General features: G+C 34.3%; 4 protein-coding genes across 5 annotated transcripts; 2 read left to right on the top strand and 2 right to left on the bottom strand.

The window, feature by feature from the left end:
* The first annotated feature begins 248 nt into the window (after nt 1–248).
* LOC110414786 (cellulose synthase-like protein E6) lies at nt 249–4,380 on the top strand. The gene is made up of 8 exons (XM_021426189.2): nt 249–893; nt 988–1,312; nt 2,195–2,335; nt 2,408–2,539; nt 2,636–2,848; nt 2,950–3,177; nt 3,262–3,609; nt 3,726–4,380. Exons 1-8 carry the CDS (start codon nt 622–624, stop codon nt 4,272–4,274), a joined length of 2,208 nt encoding a protein of 735 aa, XP_021281864.1. The 5' UTR covers nt 249–621; the 3' UTR covers nt 4,275–4,380.
* A 177-nt stretch (nt 4,381–4,557) lies between these two features.
* CSD3 (copper/zinc superoxide dismutase 3) lies at nt 4,558–8,297 on the bottom strand. Of its 2 annotated transcripts, XM_021426190.2 has the most exons (7): nt 8,076–8,292; nt 7,851–7,952; nt 7,273–7,368; nt 7,139–7,170; nt 6,843–6,918; nt 4,986–5,039; nt 4,558–4,776 (listed from the first exon to the last, which is right to left on the bottom strand). In XM_021426190.2, the coding sequence occupies exons 1-7, from the start codon at nt 8,170–8,172 to the stop codon at nt 4,748–4,750; spliced, it is 486 nt and encodes a 161-aa protein (XP_021281865.1). In that variant the 5' UTR covers nt 8,173–8,292; the 3' UTR covers nt 4,558–4,747. The 2 variants fall into 2 exon arrangements, with proteins under 2 accessions (XP_021281865.1, XP_021281866.1); XM_021426191.2 differs by lacking the exon at nt 7,273–7,368 and having other exon boundaries at nt 8,076–8,297.
* Nucleotides 8,298–12,340: 4,043 nt separating this feature from the next.
* LOC110414713 (tubulin alpha-5 chain-like) lies at nt 12,341–15,472 on the top strand. The gene is made up of 5 exons (XM_021426082.2): nt 12,341–12,664; nt 13,640–13,854; nt 13,945–14,144; nt 14,267–14,775; nt 14,923–15,472. The coding sequence occupies exons 1-5, from the start codon at nt 12,552–12,554 to the stop codon at nt 15,233–15,235; spliced, it is 1,350 nt and encodes a 449-aa protein (XP_021281757.1). The 5' UTR covers nt 12,341–12,551; the 3' UTR covers nt 15,236–15,472.
* Nucleotides 15,473–16,774: 1,302 nt separating this feature from the next.
* Nucleotides 16,775–18,192, bottom strand: LOC110415390 (ethylene-responsive transcription factor ERN1-like). Its single transcript, XM_021427032.2, has one exon. It carries the CDS (start codon nt 17,903–17,905, stop codon nt 17,054–17,056), a length of 852 nt encoding a protein of 283 aa, XP_021282707.1. The 5' UTR covers nt 17,906–18,192; the 3' UTR covers nt 16,775–17,053.

The following is an 18,192-nucleotide window of genomic DNA, read 5'->3' as shown; positions in this document are numbered from 1 at the left end:
TAAGAACATTACAGAGTGCAATGTAATGTGATTGCATTGGTTTTGGACTGTAATCATATTACATTCCTTGGCTGTAATGTGATTGCATTGCAATCTGGTCTGTTACAAAATACTGTAATGTAATTTAATGGACACATTGCAGAAATGTGCTCCCACTTTCTTTATACCAAACGCAAAAGGTTATACAAGAGAGAGATGTTTGACAAGGGAGATGAACAAAACAGAAGGAAACATGCACGGTTTTCATTGTCTTTTTTTCATGTATACTACAACTTGATTTTAACATACAGAAAATAAAAGATGTAACAACACTTATATTTAGCCAATGACAGCTTACATATAAATTAAGCCGGCTTGACAAGCCAATACTAAAAAAGAAAAAAAGACAGTTTGATACTATCAATAGCATGGTTACTCCACGAGCCATGTTCTTCACGTTTTATCATTCACAACAAAATGATAACAAAAATTTCTTCAATTTGATCCCAAAATACTAACAGTCTTTGATGCAAGTCTCAGGTCAACAATTTTCCTACCCAGTTGCTTCCCCATATATCTGTACGTCAAGTTCACGTCTCACTCATTTTAAACAAACTAGTGGAAGGAGGGAGAGGAGGAGAAATGGGAAGTAATGGGTATCTTCCTCTCTTTGCAACAAGGCCAGCCAGGGGACTAGTCCTGTTTCGATCGTACGCATCTTCAATCTTCATAGGCATCTGCTTCATTTGTTTTTATAGAGTAAGCTATTGTCCGGTGGAAGGAAAAATTGAGAGATGGGCTTGGATTGGAATGTTTCTTGCTGAACTTTGGTTTAGTTTCTACTTTTTTATCACTGCAGTCGTTAGATGGAATCCTGTCTACCGTAACACCTTCAAAGACAGGCTCTCTTCCAGGTTTCCATCTCCTCTTTCCATGATTTCTTTTTTATACTTGGTAGTGTGGATTACCCATATTGAGGAAATTAACGCTAAGAATTTCTTACAACAGGTACGACGAAGAAGGTTTGCCAGGAGTAGACATTTTTGTTTGCACAGCGGATCCTCGAATAGAGCCACCGATAATGGTGATCAACACAGTCTTATCAGTAATGGGTTATGACTACCCAACTGAGAAGCTAAGTGTTTATCTGTCTGACGATGGTGGCTCAGATTTAACTTTCTATGCTTTGTTAGAGGCTACACGTTTCTCCCTGATATGGCTACCGTTCTGCAGAAAGCTCAAAGTAGACACAAGATCGCCTGAGGTTTATTTCAGTAGCGCAGTTGAACCAGCTGATGATTCTGTCATGGCAGAAGAGTGGTTGTCCGTCAAGGTACGTAACAATTAGTTCCTTTTAATTTCAGAACCACATGATAACATGGCAGACACGAAGAAGAATACCTACAAATAAATTCAAGTCTCAACCAAAAATCAATATGAGTGGGTGGAGTAACATTTATTGCTGATCTCAATCAAATCCATAAAAAGAACATTATTATGAAATTAGAAACCTAAGGGGAAGCTGGCTGGTTCACAACATGTAGAAATTCAGACCACTTCAAGCAACAATACTATGATAGAGATTTAACAATGAAAATACTATCTCTGATTTTACCATTTAATTTCTGGTCCGCAAGGAATCAAAAACAAAATCAAGTTGTTAGGTTGTATGGTCAATCACGCTTCCCATTTTCTTTCCCAATTCCCACCATTCATGAGTGCCTTAATCGATGGGACAATTGCAAGGGATCGATCATGGGGATCGTCTGATGGTGAGAGTTCATGATGCCATTTATGACATCATTGGTCACTTACGTCTTTGAGCTATTTTGGACAAGTTGAGAGACTAGTTTTGGTCAGCAATATCTCAATCAACGTTAATGTCGGGTTCTTTTCCAAAACGAATCAAAGACCAGCACGCCAAGAAACACTGAATAATTATATTAAGGTCAAGGAAGCCGGCCACGGTCTCCCTCGACCACCAAACAAATTGTTATGGCATTCTTCCAAGAATATTGGACGTAAGAAGGATTGGCCTTACATTGGTTACACCCATTTCTGATTTCGATCTTGTCCTTACAAGATATTTGGGCTTTAATTACAGTAATAAAATTTTAAAAATAAAAATAAATAAATAAGATCTTTTACTTTCTTGATTTTAATAAGTTGGATATATACCGCATAACTTAAAATATTGTTTCTATGAATTATATAGAAATCATATGAAGACTTGAAGATGAGGATTGAAACCATCACAGAGCAGGGCAGAACTCCAGTTGGCATAAGCGAGTTACATGAGGGATTCCGTGACTGGGATTTTGTTTCAAGTCGACATGATCACCAAGCCATTCTTCAAGTAAACTAATCTTGTTACACGAATTTCCACATACGTTAGTTAGTTCTAATTTTGCATTGATTTAACTTATAGATCTTAATCGATGGAAGAGACCCTAAGGCCATGGATGTTGAAGGAAAACCTTTGCCAACCCTGGTGTATTTGGCACGCGAAAAAAGACCTCAACACCACCATAATTTCAAAGCTGGAGCCTTGAATGCACTGGTAAGCATTGCTGCATTGTATTGTACTTTGTTCAAGCCAATATATGGAATTCTTTAATTTACTTTCTTTGTATCATTCTTGGACATGGATGAATAGATAAGGGTGTCATCGAGCATAAGCAATGCGCCATTTATCCTCAATGTGGATTGCGACATGTATTCCAATAATTCAGAGGCGATCAAAGATGCTCTTTGCTTTTTTCTGGATGAGGAGAAGGGACATGAGATTGGCTATGTACAATATCCACAGAGCTTTGGTAACCTCACTAAAAATGATATTTATGGCAGCTCTTTGAGAGTTGTAATGGAGGTGAGCATTTAAATATAAATAACATGATAAAGCTTCGAAGTAAAAGTTTCGATCTCAAACATAGCTAACAGTGGGAGGATTGATCTTTTTGATCTACCAAGGTGGAGCTTGCAGGATTTGATGGGAATGGAGGGCCTTGCTATATTGGAACTGGATGTGTTCATAGAAGAGAAACTCTTTGCGGAATGAAGTATAGCAAGGAATTTAAGGTTGAATGGAGGGCAATGAAAAATGTCAGAGAAATTAAAGAAAGTGCAAGTGTCCTGGAAGAAAATTGCAAAGCTCTTGCAAGTTGCACCTATGAGGAAAATACACAATGGGGAAAGGAGGTTCTTTCTAAATTTCTCTCTCTCTCTCTCTCTCTCTCTCTTGAAGCAAAAACATATATCTAAGAAACCCTGGGCTGATTGCAGATAGGATTGAAATACGGCTGTCCAGTGGAGGATATACTCGCAGGAATATCCATACAAAGTAGAGGTTGGCGATCCGTTTACTTCTTGCCTGAAAGGAAGCCCTTCTTAGGAGTTGTTCCAACAACATTGTTACAATCCCTAGTACAACACAAGAGATGGTCTGACGGCGACCTTCAAATCTTTCTCTCAAAACATTGTCCCTTTGTGTATGGACGTGAATGGATGCCTCTAATGCTTCGGCTTTCATACTGTATTTACTTGCTATGGGCTGTGAACTGCTTAGCATCCTTGTACTACGTTACGGTACCATCTTTTTGCCTGCTTAAAGGCATCTCTTTGTTTCCAAAGGTATGATATTTTTTTCGCCTGAAACATCATCTTGATCACTCATTCTGTGAAATTGCAAAAGATGCTTTTACGCCGAGTGAGCTACTAACAACTGTATATCTTTTCTGAATCAATAGATTTCAAGCTCTTGGCCTCTGCCATTTTTGTATGTCATCACTGTCAATTGTGCATACGGCCTTGTGGAGTTTGTATGGTGTGGAGGAACAGTCCGAGGGTGGTTGAATGAACAAAGGATGTGGATGTTCAGAAGAACAACTTCCTACCTCTTCGCGTTCATAGATAATATCCTGAAGCTATGTGGAGTCTCAAAGACAGCCTTTGTCATCACAGGAAAGGTGGCTGATGACCATGTATATCAGAGATATGAGCAAGAGATCATGGAGTTTGGGACTACTTCACCAATGTTCACAATTTTAGCAACACTTGCCCTATTCAATCTGTTCAGCTTCATTGGGGTAATAAAGAAGGTTGCCTTGGATGAAGTTCTTACGAAGGTTATCGACCTGTTTGGTTTACAGATACTTCTCTGCTTCCTTTTGGTTTTCTTAAACCTGCCTATATACCAAGGACTATTCTTTCGGAACGACAACGGTAAAATGCCTCCCTCTGTAACATACCAGTCCCTAACTTTTTTTGTCTTAGCTTGCACAATAGCCATGTACTAAATTCATGCTATGCAACATGTATTCTGATAAGGATAAATAGTCAAGTAAAATTTAAGGAATAAGATCAAAATTAGTCTCTGAAAGTGAAGAGTGGTCTTAAACTGTTATCAGAATTCAGAACGAATGAAGACCTTCAACTTCTATTTGGATTCTGATCTTAGCAAAATAAAGGCTATTTAACATGAAATAACCAAAAAATTAAAGGTTAGAAAATAAGATTTCTCCACTGTGCAAATAGAAAGTGAGCACTCATAAGGACTTCAACAGTGGTCTATGGATCTAGTTGTGCCCAAAAAAAGGAGTTCCTTTAACTTAAGCACCTTTCATATTGATGAAATACATTACAGATAGGATTCCGTTCTCCATCCCAAAATTTGTTTACAAGTTCATTAATGCAAGATACATAAATTCAAGCACAAGATTACAATTTGCAGTCTTGGGTCAAACATCTTTTAACTGCAACCAAACTACTCCTAAACAGATGATTGAAGGCCAATGATACCTGCTCAAAGTCAATCAAATGTCAGTCCATTCTGCATTCATGCATCATCTATAAAGACAAAGGAAGAAGAAGCAATGATGACAAGCTTGTGAATCATTATATACCACAGCATACTTGCTACATTCCAAATCTACCCAGCTAACTTAATTTCAGCATCACAAGATAAACATATCATGGCAACACTAAACTATTGACAAATAAATATTTACCACATCCAACTCTTGCACCTGCATTCCCTGTTGTCTTGCTAAGTTCATGCCCACCTGCATTTGGTTATTGTTATTAGCTAAAAGCAAATCGTAAAAAGAAATGAGATTTTTATGAGCATAAGAACATAAGTCATGAGCAGAATATGGTCGATTGACAAAATCACAAAATCATCACACCAAGAGAAACAATGATTTATGTCAGACAAGAAAGAGTTGGAACAGTGGGAACTGATGATGTAGCCTATTAGAAGGAAATAGAAGCAGCATCCTAATACAATTCAAGACTTCATCGGCAGTTAAGTCCCCTGTTCTTTTATTTTTCCCTTATGATTTGGTTAATTGGTTAGTAGGGGGGAGGAGGGTGCATGTTAATAGAAAAAGAATATCGGACATGACAAGACCAAGCAACTTCAAACAAGTGACTGCAAAGAAGTGGCGTAATCCCATCAAGTCATTATTATAAACATCTTTTTTTTTTTTTTGAAAGTTAACTTTGATTCATTGCATAAAGGAGAACTCTTTTACATACAAAAGAGACCATATTCAACTGAGATATATGAGTCAGAATATTGTCGATTGACTGGCTTACAAAATCACAGCCAAGGTCAATACCCTGTGAACTATACATCCCATGCAACAAAAACTCCCTATTCATGGAGGCCATATTAACACAGGAAAATAAACATAACACATCTAAAAGAGCCAGACCAGTTGTCTAGCATAACACCTCTCAAAATGCAGAACAAGTAAGAGAAGCAAACATAACCTCCTGGGTTGTTTTCCCCTCTTACATCTCCATGCACTCTTTACTGCTTCCAGTTGACAGCATGATAAGGTCTAAACTCCCTCTGGCAATGGACAATGGAAAACAAAAACAACATATAGGGGATTATCCCCCAAGGAAGCAGAACCATAATGCCATACCCTCAGAACACAAGCAGAAATGCACCAGGGTGGTGTCCCCCACATACACACAGTCATATCCACATTATTATAAACATCTAGACTGAAAGGCAGATCCTAATAGTGTCCAAAGATATTAATAACTCTTCTATTCACAAACAACAATTGATTTGGATACACTGTTACAATGTTCAATGGGATAGTAACTTTTCCCATCCGAAAGTGCTCAGTGAACTTTTTAGCTCTTGAAATCTCTCTAGAACTTGGAGGGATATAAACCACAAAACCCGTATGATAAGTATACAACGTCATTTAACTGCTTTCCATAAAAGGGACCTATACTTGACTGCTTTAGTTCCTAATATCATGGACCATTTAAGAAAGTCAAGCACATGTTTTGAGTACATATCATATCCCAGTGTCAGACCATATTCTGTGATATGTATACAGGATCATCATATCAATGCTAATCCACTTCTTGCCTTCATTTATTCTAGCTCCATTCTATTGACAAAGAAGTCCACAATTTTTAAGTAAATGTAGACATATGCCGGAAAGTTTTGAGAAAAGGTCCATATTCTAGTCAAAGATAAATGCAATATCACAGGTTAGCTCTTGATGCACGGTATACAGTTAACCAAAAGCAAATGTTATCTTGTTTGTTCTCATAACGTATCATTCAACTTTCTTTTTTCAATTGAGAGTCTCTAATAACTAGTTAAAACAATAAAATTACTCTGAAATGCCATACAAATTTGATATCAAATCCTGGCTTAGATTAACCCTGCAGCAGAGAATTGCCAAGTTGAATTTCTCCACCATACCTTGATTCCTCAAGGTCTAGTGGTCTACATGATGTCTACAAGTTCAAAGAGACTGTATATCCCCTTTTTTAGCAATAAACCATGCAGTTACATGCAAACACTTGTAATTTGTAAAAAGAAATTAATTTACCTCTGCCAAGATCATCAGGATCAGCATGCACAACAACTGCCCTCCCTAATATGGAATGCGGCCCACTAAGTGGAATCTACAAATTGAAACAAAGAGAAAGAAGCATAATCCGTTACTCCAACAAGCCAAAGGTGCACAAGCCTAATGGATTTTAAAAGAACATGATAATTAGCTACCGGTCCAAGGAAACAAATCATTTCATTGTTACATACCACAAAATAAACTAAGAAAAATCATACATTTAATTTTTAAAAATGAAAAAATACAAGTACATAGCCATTATTAGCCTCGCCTACCTGCCAATCTTTAATCGAAACCTCAGCAACCCCTGCAATGAAGACATTGAATTATAAACTTAAAAACCAAAAGTCATTCACAAATAACAATCTATCCAATGTATAGTCATATAAATGACAGAAACTGCATATACCATCAAGGCCTGCTATAATGTTACCCAAATCACCGGCATGACGCTCTCCATCACTTGGAGCTCCATGATCCTTCTTTAATGGATTAAAATGAGGCCCTCAAATAAAACAAAAAATTATAAGCAACAAAAACTAACATTGTTCATATACCTCCCCACACCCCACCGCCAAAAAAAAAAAACTACTTAAGCTTAAATGAATCAACCTAAATTTAACCCAAATTTGCATAAATGTTAAAATTTCATACACATACCAGAAAGAGAGAAAAAAAAATTCACTTTAGAGATAAATGACATCAACCTAAATTTAACAAATTTGCATAAATGTTAAGAGTTAAAAACAAACCCACTTTAGAACTAAATGACACCAATCTAATTTTAACACAAATTTGCATGAGTGATCAAAATGCAAACTCCATACTAAAGAAAAAACACCCACTTTATTAATAAATGACATCAACCTTAATTTAACACAAATTTGCATAAATGTTAAAATTTAAACTTCATACCCAAAAAAAAAACAAAAGCAAAAAACATTTCAAAGAAATTTGGATTATAAAGTTAAAAATAGAGGGAGGTACCAGTAGAATTGCAGCCATTGGTGGTATCACCAAGGGCATGGATATGAAAGCCATGAAGGCCTGGAGACAGCCCTGTTATCTTTCCTTTCACATGGGTTATCCCTATATTCATAAAAATATTTACATAAATTTATATTCCAAGCACATATAAAACATAATCAACCCAACCTCCCAAAAGAAAAGCATCAAAATTTACTTCTCCGAAGCAAGAGAGAGAGAAAGAACCGTTTGGGAATTGAGAGAAGTGAAGAGAGCCTCTAACGTTGTTGTCTCCAACGATGAGAGCCACAGCTTTGAGTGTTCCTTTCGAACCACCTTCCATTCTTTATCTTCTACTTCTACAATTGCTTCTCTGTTTCCTCTGTCTCTTTGCTCTTCCTTCTTCTTTGTACACTTCGCTTGGCCAATAATAGTAATTTATTTCTCATCATTAAAATTAAGTTTTTTCCTTTTTGAGAACAAAGAAAAAAGAGTTTGTTCTTTTAAGTAAGTCTTTTAGATTTCTTAAATTAAATTTATTTTTAATTAAATGGGATTTTCTTAGAAATTAAAATAATGGATATGAAGGTACATACTTTACAATTATTTCTTTTTTATAGAGAAACGTATGTGTGAATAATATAAATTTGTGTATATATATATAAATAAATAAAAATTTAGAATATTGTATTTTTTATTTTAACAATTTTTTATAAAACAAATATTAAATTGATGTATCATGATTTTTTAATATTAAAAAATAAAAAATAATTTAGAATATAATAAAAAGTAAAAGAATTAAGTATTAAAAAATATAAATACATATATCATGACCAAAATTTTCAAAAAAAAAATTCCACTAAAAAAGCTCAAATTAATATTTCCTAAGTATATTATAAATGCATAATATCATAACATTTTATATATAGAAAAGATTAGAAAAAACATTTACTACTTCTTTGTTATATCCGCAAGAATCAGGCGGCTCCACCAGTTTTCCTTTCTTTTATTTATCTGTTTTTCTCCAAAGCCACAATATTTGCTGTAAACTCTTAATTAATTGACTATATGGAAAATAGCAATCTTTTTAATACCAATTCAATCTTGGTTCAACTGCTTCTCTTTATCCATTCCATATTGAAGAATTTGTATCTAGTAACATCTTAACCATCTATTCTTTTTATTTTGTTTTATTGAATTTCGAATTCTGTGATATTATCACATAAAGCAAAAAAAAAAAGGTTTAGAATTCATCATAATTAAATTTATATTTCTATATGTTACCAATGAATTCATGTCTCTTTTTATTTTTATACAGTTATAAAATGATATTTTGTAATTAAATGATAATATATACATATTATAGGACCTGACAGTTTAATATTTGAATTTTTTATTTTTTTATTTTAAAGATTTTGTATTACAGGTTAAAATTTAAATTTAATTTAATGTGATCTTAAATTTTAAAAATAAAATTTAAATAAATTTATAAATTATGAATTTACGTTTTTAACTCATAATACATGTATGATAGATAGTAAAAAATTTATATTTATATATTCAAAATCTTATTATTACGAGATCGTGACACCTTACCTATATATGTATTCACCTTATATTTTGTTGGCATATGAACGAGAATGGAAAAACTTGTGAAATCAAGGGCGGAAAAGGGCAACAAACAGAAATGAAGTTATCACCTAAAAAGAACATGTGAAAAAGCTATGAAGCTCATGCATCCAGTTCATCCCCTCCTAAACCCCACCTTTCGGCAGGGATTTCACTAAATAGTTTGCCTAGAAATGGGTTCTTCAAAAGCTAACTAAGCTGTCTTTTCTCTATCTCCAAAGAAACTTCCAGCTCAACCCTCCCAACCTCTATCTCTCTCTAATGCTACATGACAAGATTTGGTGCAATGTAACCACAAAGACAGCCTAGCTACTTGTGACAAGGACTTGGTCATGCCAACATGTGAAACAGTATAGTCAAAACAAACCCACAACCATATCAAATATCAAAGTTTTTAGAGTTGAAAAAAGGAAGAGTATATCAATTACAATATTTTTAATTTTATTTGGTATAATTATTTGATCATGATTATAGATTATGTAAGGGTTCGAACTAAGTCGATACTTATCATTATGGTTCAATTGTTGTTAAAATGGAGTTATAATTTAAAAATTAAGAATACTATAAAACCAAAACGGGTTCAATAATAAACCGTAACAATATCAAAATATCATGCATTGTATGCAAGATAGATTAATATCACGTAACTCTCCATTAAAATATGATGATATAAATCTAAATTAACAACGAAAATCATCAATTTCTTTTTTTTTTACATTAAGTTTTCAGGGACAAATATTTGTTACATGACATGTTTTATTTAACCAAAAAAATGTAACTTTTTACAAGGCCCACCTTATATATATATATATAAGTAATTATGATGAAATGAAAGAAATTAATAAATTAATTAAAATGATAGTTATGGTCTAACCACTGGTAAGCATAAGCTTTAAATTAATAATAATATGTTCTACCACTCTCAATTATTATTTATCAGCATGCAAATTTGTTAATAAAAGAAAAAAACATTTGAAGTTCATTATTTCAAGATGGACCATATCTGCAGTGTCACTGTTTCAAGAGGTCAGACACAAAGTACCCCAATAATTTTTGCCACTTGAGAATATTTTGTTGTTTATTGAACAATCATTTTTAAAATTATTTTCATCCATTTATTGAAATACAAATTGCTTATTAAATTTAATTAATTTATATAAAAGTTATCGCGAAATCTTGACATGTGTCGTTATAATTATAAATTTTAGAATTAAATAAATACTAACTATTTAATTTAAAACTAATGTAAACCAACTAATACAAGGTATATGAGCCATAAGCCAAGCTAGCCAAGGCAAGTAAGATGTAACATCAAATTGTATAAGCTCTTTAAATGAAATTCAAAAGCTCCAATTACTACAAAACTTTGTTGTTTTTTTTTTAAGAGAATTAGATAAAGAGACTAAAGAATGGCTAAAACCACATCAATCAAATTAGTGAAACAAGTTTACTACCCCACCGCCTAAAAGCTCCTCATGGTAAAATACCCTCACGTCTTTAAATTTTAATCGAAATTTTTAGTGAATTCATTAATTTTTAAAATAAACATTCAATTTAAAAAAAATTCTTCTATTAGATATATAAGTCAAACCATTCGTAAACTGTTAGTGTTTTTGTTAGTTTGATAACGTAATAATATTAAAATGATAATTTAATCTTTTATTAATTTTAGTTTTTTTATTTTTTATTAATTATTTTTTAAAAAAATATAATAATAATTTATTAAATTAATAAAAAATATATTTTAATCTTTTCATAATTTTTGTTAACAATGTTTACACTTTTAGAATGAAGTGTTTATTTCGAAAATTAATAGATTTGTTTGAAATTTTGATTAAATATTAAAAATATGAGTATTTTACCTAAAAAACAAGATATAAATCAGAAAAAATATATGTTTATGTTGCCGTACATGTAGGCAAGAGTCACAAAAGATATGTAATTTTCACATGCTCGTTCTGACAAAAACAATTATAAATTAATATATTTTATATATAATAAAATTTGGGTAAATTCAACAAAAAAATCAATGAAAATTATGTATAAAAGTTCAAAAGCTGATCCAGCATTTAATTAATATAAGAAAGAAAATTATTTATTGTTTATTGGTATAATATTTTAAAAAATAAATTATTTTAAAAATTTTAAATAAAATTTTTATTTTTTTATTATATTTGATTAAATTTGTATATTTTTATTTTAAATCGAAGAGACTTTTATAATTAAGAGTTGATTATGTCATTTGTTATTTTCTATCCACCTAACGTTAACATGATATTGATATAAAAGTTAAAAAATATCATGTGATCGTGTCATTATATCATATCATTGTTCAGTATGATATATCAGCATGTTACGTGTACATGATATAAAATAATAAATAATATTTTGATTAATAATAATTATTCAATCGTTAATTATAAAAATTTATTGGGTCCAAAATAAAATGATAAGAATTTGATTGAAGAAAATAAAAAAATAACAATTTATTCAAATTTTTCAAAAAAAATTTAAAATATTATACCCAATTTATTTTGAGATAGAATAAGCTCTTTTATTGAAAAATAAATAAAAACGTCTTTTCACATGAATATTTTAAAGTTTCATGCTTTTATCTTACTTTACTTTGTTTTTATTAATTTTTCAAGGTATATGAAAAGAAAACTGGTAACTTCTTTTTATAGTAGGAAGATATTTTATTATTTTTCACGAAAAAGAAAGAGAAGAAAATATCAAAAGTGTTAGCCAAACAGTTGTAGCACCAGGGAACCGACAATGGAGCCGAGCTGGTTGAACCCCACCATACAGTTGGCTCCAAATGGCGGGACCCCAACTTTTTATTACTTAATTTCTTGTCTCATTGAACTACTTTCGAACCTTTCTTTTGCCCTCTTTAATAACCATTTAAACTTTTTCTCTTTAACGTTCATTCATCTCTTCATCCTCTACCCTTGTTTCTTCTTTTTCTCTTTTGCTTCTTCTCTTTCTTCCTTGCAACTTTTTCCTTCATAAATTCTATAGAGAAAAGGGTTGAGAAAGGGGGAGGGTTTGTTTGGAAATTGGTTAATTTGAAAGTGTTGAAACAAGGAAAAAATGAGGGAGGTGATAAGCATTCATATAGGACAAGCTGGAATTCAGGTTGGAAACGCCTGTTGGGAGCTTTACTGTCTTGAACATGGAATTCATCCTGATGGGATGATGCCTAGGTGAGAATGTGTGTGTGTGTATGCATGTAGATGTATGTTGGTATGTTAATGTATGTTAGCATGTCACATTTCATGATCATCCTCATTCAATCTTCTTCTTTGGTTGGAATGGAATTTTGTTAAGTTTTTTGAAACTGGGTTTCTTTTCTTGGTGGTGTTCTCTGTGATTCTTCTGGTAGTATTTGAAAGTTTTTGTTGTGAATTCTGTTTCATGAAATGGGATATTTGGTCTAATATGAACTGAATTGTATAGAATTTAAATGATTCTGTTCAATTTCGATGAATTAAAGTAATATTCCATTTTTTTAATTGCATTTCCTATTTCCTTTCCAATTTGGCTATGGAATAAATTGTTTGTAAATATTATAATTTAAATGGTAGCCAGAAATTCTACCAATATGATCCTGAGGCGTTGACTTCAAACTATGCTCAGATGGTGAAGGCAGCAGAGCTATCTCCTCTGTTTGGTGCTGGATTTTTGTGTTGAACTTCCAGCAGGAATGGGAGGATCAGTTTTTTTTAAAATTTTATGTACTGAAATTTAAATGATTTCCTTGAATTTATAATGAGTTTACATAATTATAATACAATGCATTTCTGTTTATTTTTATTCTCCTCATTATATAGGTTAATGTATTGAATTCCTCTTAACTTTTGCCATTGCTTTATTGTTTTCTAGTGAGGACTTTGGACAATTTGATTAAACTTCTTGCCCTCTAATTTGGCTTTCTTTTGTGCTATTGTGCCTTAACTTCATTATCTTGCCTTACTCTTTGCTTATCATGGCTCAAATGACGGCTTTACTAGCAACAAACGCGTGCAGGCAACTGGTTATTCTTCTTGATGTAATTTCAGATGTGAAATGTCAAAACAGAGATAAACATAGAATGAGATTCATAAATGGATCATTAACTATGTCCTTCATGGTTTTTCATGTTATTTGAACCTAACAATATTCTTTGTGTTTACTTGCAGTGACACCAGTTTAGGTGCTTGCCATGATGCTTTCAATACCTTCTTTAGTGAGACTGGGTCTGGCAAGCATGTGCCAAGAGCTATATTTGTTGATCTAGAGCCCACCGTTATTGATGAAGTTAGAGCTGGGACTTATAGACAACTCTTTCATCCAGAGCAACTTATTTCTGGCAAGGAAGATGCTGCTAATAACTTTGCTAGAGGACATTATACAGGTACAAGCGTCTTTTTTGCATTTCCAATATATCAATTTTATTAGATCTGATCACCGGCTTAAACTTCTTCTTTGGTGCTGTATGCTGCAGTTGGTAGGGAAATTGTGGATCTTTGCCTTGATCGAATAAGAAAATTGGCTGACAACTGCACTGGTTTGCAAGGATTTTTGGTATTTAATGCTGTTGGTGGTGGAACTGGTTCTGGTTTGGGCTCATTGCTTTTGGAGCGCTTGTCCGTAGATTATGGAAAGAAGTCAAAACTTGGCTTCACCATCTACCCTTCTCCTCAGGTAATTCCTTAAAAACTTGAACAAAAAGTATAAGAAAGATAATCTAGTTGCTGCTCTAGTACAGGTTGCTTTTTCTCATATTATTTACACAATTCACTGAAAAATTTTTCCCAATTGTGCAGGTTTCTACTGCAGTTGTGGAACCCTACAACAGTGTGCTTTCAACTCATTCTCTCCTTGAACACACGGATGTTGCTGTGCTTCTTGACAATGAAGCTATATATGATATCTGTAGGAGATCCTTGGACATTGAAAGGCCAACTTATACCAACTTGAACCGTTTAATATCCCAAATTATCTCTTCCTTGACCACTTCATTGAGATTTGATGGTGCCATAAATGTGGACATTACGGAGTTTCAGACTAACCTTGTGCCATATCCTCGTATCCATTTCATGCTCTCATCTTATGCCCCGGTAATCTCAGCTGCAAAGGCTTACCATGAACAGCTATCAGTTCCTGAGATTACAAGTGCTGTTTTTGAACCCTCAAGCATGATGGCCAAATGTGATCCAAGGCATGGGAAGTACATGGCATGCTGTTTAATGTACCGTGGAGATGTTGTACCTAAGGATGTCAATGCTGCTGTTGCTACCATCAAAACTAAGCGGACTGTTCAGTTTGTTGACTGGTTAGTATATATCTCTTACATTTCAGTTCCAAATAATTATGTACAAGCAATCCTGTTATCATTATCACATAGAGTTTGCCAAGGGCAAAACATCAATTTTGCCATTCAGTTTGTTATCTGAATGATGAGATGCGTCTTTTCTTTCAGGTGCCCTACTGGTTTCAAGTGTGGTATCAACTATCAGCCACCCACAGTGGTACCAGGGGGTGATCTTGCAAAGGTGCAACGTGCAGTGTGTATGATCAGCAATAACACAGCTGTGGCAGAGGTTTTCTCCCGAATTGACCACAAGTTTGATCTCATGTATGCCAAGAGAGCATTTGTTCACTGGTATGTAGGTGAAGGAATGGAGGAAGGTGAATTCTCAGAAGCCCGTGAAGATCTTGCTGCTCTAGAGAAAGACTACGAAGAAGTTGGGGCAGAAGGAGCCGAAGATGATGAAGAACCAGAAGATTACTAGATAATATGTTTCATGAAAGCGGCAGCTAATGGTCCTCCACGTTCCTCATCTCATTTTGCTTCTTCAGCTATTTAATTGCTGTAAATTTGTCCTTGTACTTCATCTGTTGAATTTGTCTACCTTTTTATGTCTTGGCTCTGCACTTGAGTGGTTTTAAGCGTAGTTGTGAGAATTTATAGTTTCTGTCCTACTAAATGTGGTTCTTTCAATGTCTAATAAAGCTTCTATTTTCTTCTATGAACGAGACTTCAATTAAATCAGTAGCATTCTCCCTGAAATTTGAGAACATCCAGAAAATATCTAAAGCGCATGGAAAATTGTTCTGTAATCTTGAATGTGATATTGGTCCCATTGGAACTCACTGAACGATTTCTTTAAAGAAAAAAGATAGTATTATCTAGACCTTATCCTCTTCCATCCTCAATAATTGGTGGCCACTCTTGCTAATTTGGGTGCCTTTCATATGTCCTTATCATCGAGCTGTTTGATTAAAGAAAATAAATGCTTCTGCAATTTTTTCCGCATCAGCATTATCTCGATTGGTTTAGATATGCTATCAACAAGTTGATTTTGTGGGTCATGGAACCAATTAGATAAGGGTCTTGACCTTAAATTCAAGTTGCACCTGTAAAAAATAGAAATTAGAAAGTAACGGATTCCCAGTTTTTCTGTCTGGTGATGATTACATATGTTGCTACAAGCTGAGAGGTGTGGAATTGGAAACAGATGCTTTGCATCATAACATACATGCAGGGTTGAAAGCAATAAACTAAGGAAACGAATATGCTAAATTTTCTCTACCAATGAGAAAGCTAGACAGGGATGGTTTCAGCCTCAAGGTGGATTACTAGTTCCAGGGATGATGAAACTGTCAAAATGGTAATGCAGCAACAATCATCTGTTCGAAGGTTTTATGGTTAGCATGGAATGTTGAAATGTATTAATGGACTGAGATATGGTTACCATAATGTGATTGGATGCATTAGAGATTCTTTTTGCAATCATTTGAGACTGTTTCAAAGTACTCAAACCACATGAAGTGGGGGCCATGGTTGATATTTTTTCCTTTCTCTTTTTGATTCATTGGTTGTTTATACGCAGTAGAGAAAGCCATCTTCCGCCCTTTTAATTTTCCTACCCCAAACAACAGGATGATTCGAACCCAAGACCTCAAACTTCTACAAGGACACACATGCGCCATCAGGTAACAAAAGGCAAACTGGAGAATCTCATTGCAATATCAGAACTTCATTTGGCATAGCAAAAGAAAGATTTTCTACCAAGACAAAGCCTTTGCCCCCTTTGATTATACATGCATGTTTACAAAATTAGGCAGGTGAAATTGAAGAAGCATTACCATTCTAGGCCTTTGATTAGTGAATCTGAAGTTCTAACTTGTAAGTAATGCCTCTGAAGGAGCTCAATTTGATGATTTATAGGGTAGATGGATGCATGAAAAGATTGTATCAGTGCAGAAATTTGGATGCATCTACAATTTCAAAGAGAGAGAGACAGAGAAGGGGAGAGAATTTACAAAGATGAGGAATAATGGCATATTTAAATCAGCATGATTGCTTAGACTTTGTATTGAGAGATGGAGGAGACCTTCCAAAGGGATGGTTATGACATCTCCATGTGGTTTTTTTCCAATTTCATTTTTTGTGTTGACATTACAAAATGGAAATCATCTTTAATCTCTGGCTATCGCTTGTCCTTGTAACCTTACAATAACTTGCAACAAAACCTACATCATCTAAGTCTGTTGATTTTAAAAGGAGAAATGAAAACAAAGACCAAATGAAAATAATATTTTAGCACTTAGCAGAACAAAGAGCATAATGGTGGAAGATCCCATAAGGCTTCAGCAGAATCATGGACAGTTTCCATGTACTCCTGCACTCCATTCATTGCATAAAGTGAAGCTGATATCTGCCTTTCGACTTTCATCCTTTGGAATTCTGTCAACTCAGGGCCAGTTTCCTCAGGCAAAAGAACATTCTTTGGAAAATTCATGATTTCTTGTGTATAAAGAAACCTATCAAATCCTGGCTCAGAGGTATGAGAAAAATCTGATTGAGATGAAGCAAACTCAAATCCCCTTGTGCAGTGGCTCATATCAGGCTTATATGCATCTCCAAACAACTGAGTATCTTGAACCATTCCAGTAGGAGAGGAATTATCATTGCTTAAGCCTCTACTACTATTGCAACTACTACTGCTAGTACTACTGCTGGGGCTGGGGCTGGGGCTGGTGCTAGTACTTGCAGAGGTAGTCGTTGTGGGGGCTGAGACTAGAACACTTTGCTCTTGAGCTCCTTTTTTGCTGTTAAGAAGATTCCGAATCCGAGAAGCAAGAGGAGAATCCAAGGACACCTGTGTAATGAAGTTGGTTCGGGTGTTGGATCCGCGGAGAAGGCAAGCAGCTTCATCATAAGCTCTAGCAGCTTCTTCAGCAGTCTCAAAGGTGCCAAGCCACATCCTGATCTTCTGCGTTGTGTCCTTGATCTCAGCCACCCATCTACCAGAAGGCCTTTGCCTCACACCAACAAACTTGTTAACCTTACCGTTGTTTTTATCCCTTCCCTTGAATTTGCCCCCTTTGCTAACAGGAATATTGCTTGATTTTCGATGCTGTTGCTGCTGCTGTTGTTGTTGGAACTGAATTTCCATTGGTAACTGGCACAAACAGAGATGTAGGGTTGAGAGCAAGAGGGATAAAGTTTGATATGAGAGAGACAAAATGAAGAGGGACTTAGGGAACCATATTTAGCTATCAACGGAAGAGAAGAGGCTGTCTACATCTGCTTGGCAGGTTGCAATGGACAATGGGGATTTATATGTTTGAAAGGAGGTCTGAGTTTTCTATAATCAATTTGGCTTAGCTTATCCCAGGGTTCATTATGTTATGTTTTCTTGGGTTTGTCATGTCAGGGTACTTATTATATTGTAAATGGAGA

This window comes from Theobroma umbraticum, unplaced genomic scaffold (genome assembly GCF_002168275.2).
Source record: "Theobroma umbraticum cultivar Fairchild unplaced genomic scaffold, ASM216827v3 scaffold_147.0, whole genome shotgun sequence".
Taxonomy (NCBI): domain Eukaryota; kingdom Viridiplantae; phylum Streptophyta; class Magnoliopsida; order Malvales; family Malvaceae; genus Theobroma; species Theobroma umbraticum.
This window is presented reverse-complemented; position numbering and strand designations above follow the sequence as displayed.

Excerpts from the sequence above, each read along its gene's own strand:
- LOC110414786 (XM_021426189.2), top strand. The coding sequence starts at position 622 with ATGGGAAGTAATGGGTATCTTCCTCTCTTTGCAACAAGGCCAGCCAGG. Across the intron at positions 894-987 it reads AAAGACAGGCTCTCTTCCAG|GTACGACGAAGAAGGTTTGC; the intron begins GTTTCCATCTCC and ends TTCTTACAACAG. Across the intron at positions 2,849-2,949 it reads CTTTGAGAGTTGTAATGGAG|GTGGAGCTTGCAGGATTTGA; the intron begins GTGAGCATTTAA and ends TGATCTACCAAG.
- CSD3 (XM_021426190.2), bottom strand. The coding sequence starts at position 8,172 with ATGGAAGGTGGTTCGAAAGGAACACTCAAAGCTGTGGCTCTCATCGTT. Across the intron at positions 7,369-7,850 it reads CAATGGCTGCAATTCTACTG|GGCCTCATTTTAATCCATTA; the intron begins GTACCTCCCTCT and ends GTTTTATTTGAG. Across the intron at positions 6,919-7,138 it reads TTTCGATTAAAGATTGGCAG|ATTCCACTTAGTGGGCCGCA; the intron begins GTAGGCGAGGCT and ends TTCAATTTGTAG.
- LOC110414713 (XM_021426082.2), top strand. The coding sequence starts at position 12,552 with ATGAGGGAGGTGATAAGCATTCATATAGGACAAGCTGGAATTCAGGTT. Across the intron at positions 13,855-13,944 it reads TGCTAGAGGACATTATACAG|TTGGTAGGGAAATTGTGGAT; the intron begins GTACAAGCGTCT and ends TGTATGCTGCAG. Across the intron at positions 14,145-14,266 it reads CCATCTACCCTTCTCCTCAG|GTTTCTACTGCAGTTGTGGA; the intron begins GTAATTCCTTAA and ends CCAATTGTGCAG.
- LOC110415390 (XM_021427032.2), bottom strand. The coding sequence starts at position 17,905 with ATGGAAATTCAGTTCCAACAACAACAGCAGCAGCAACAGCATCGAAAA.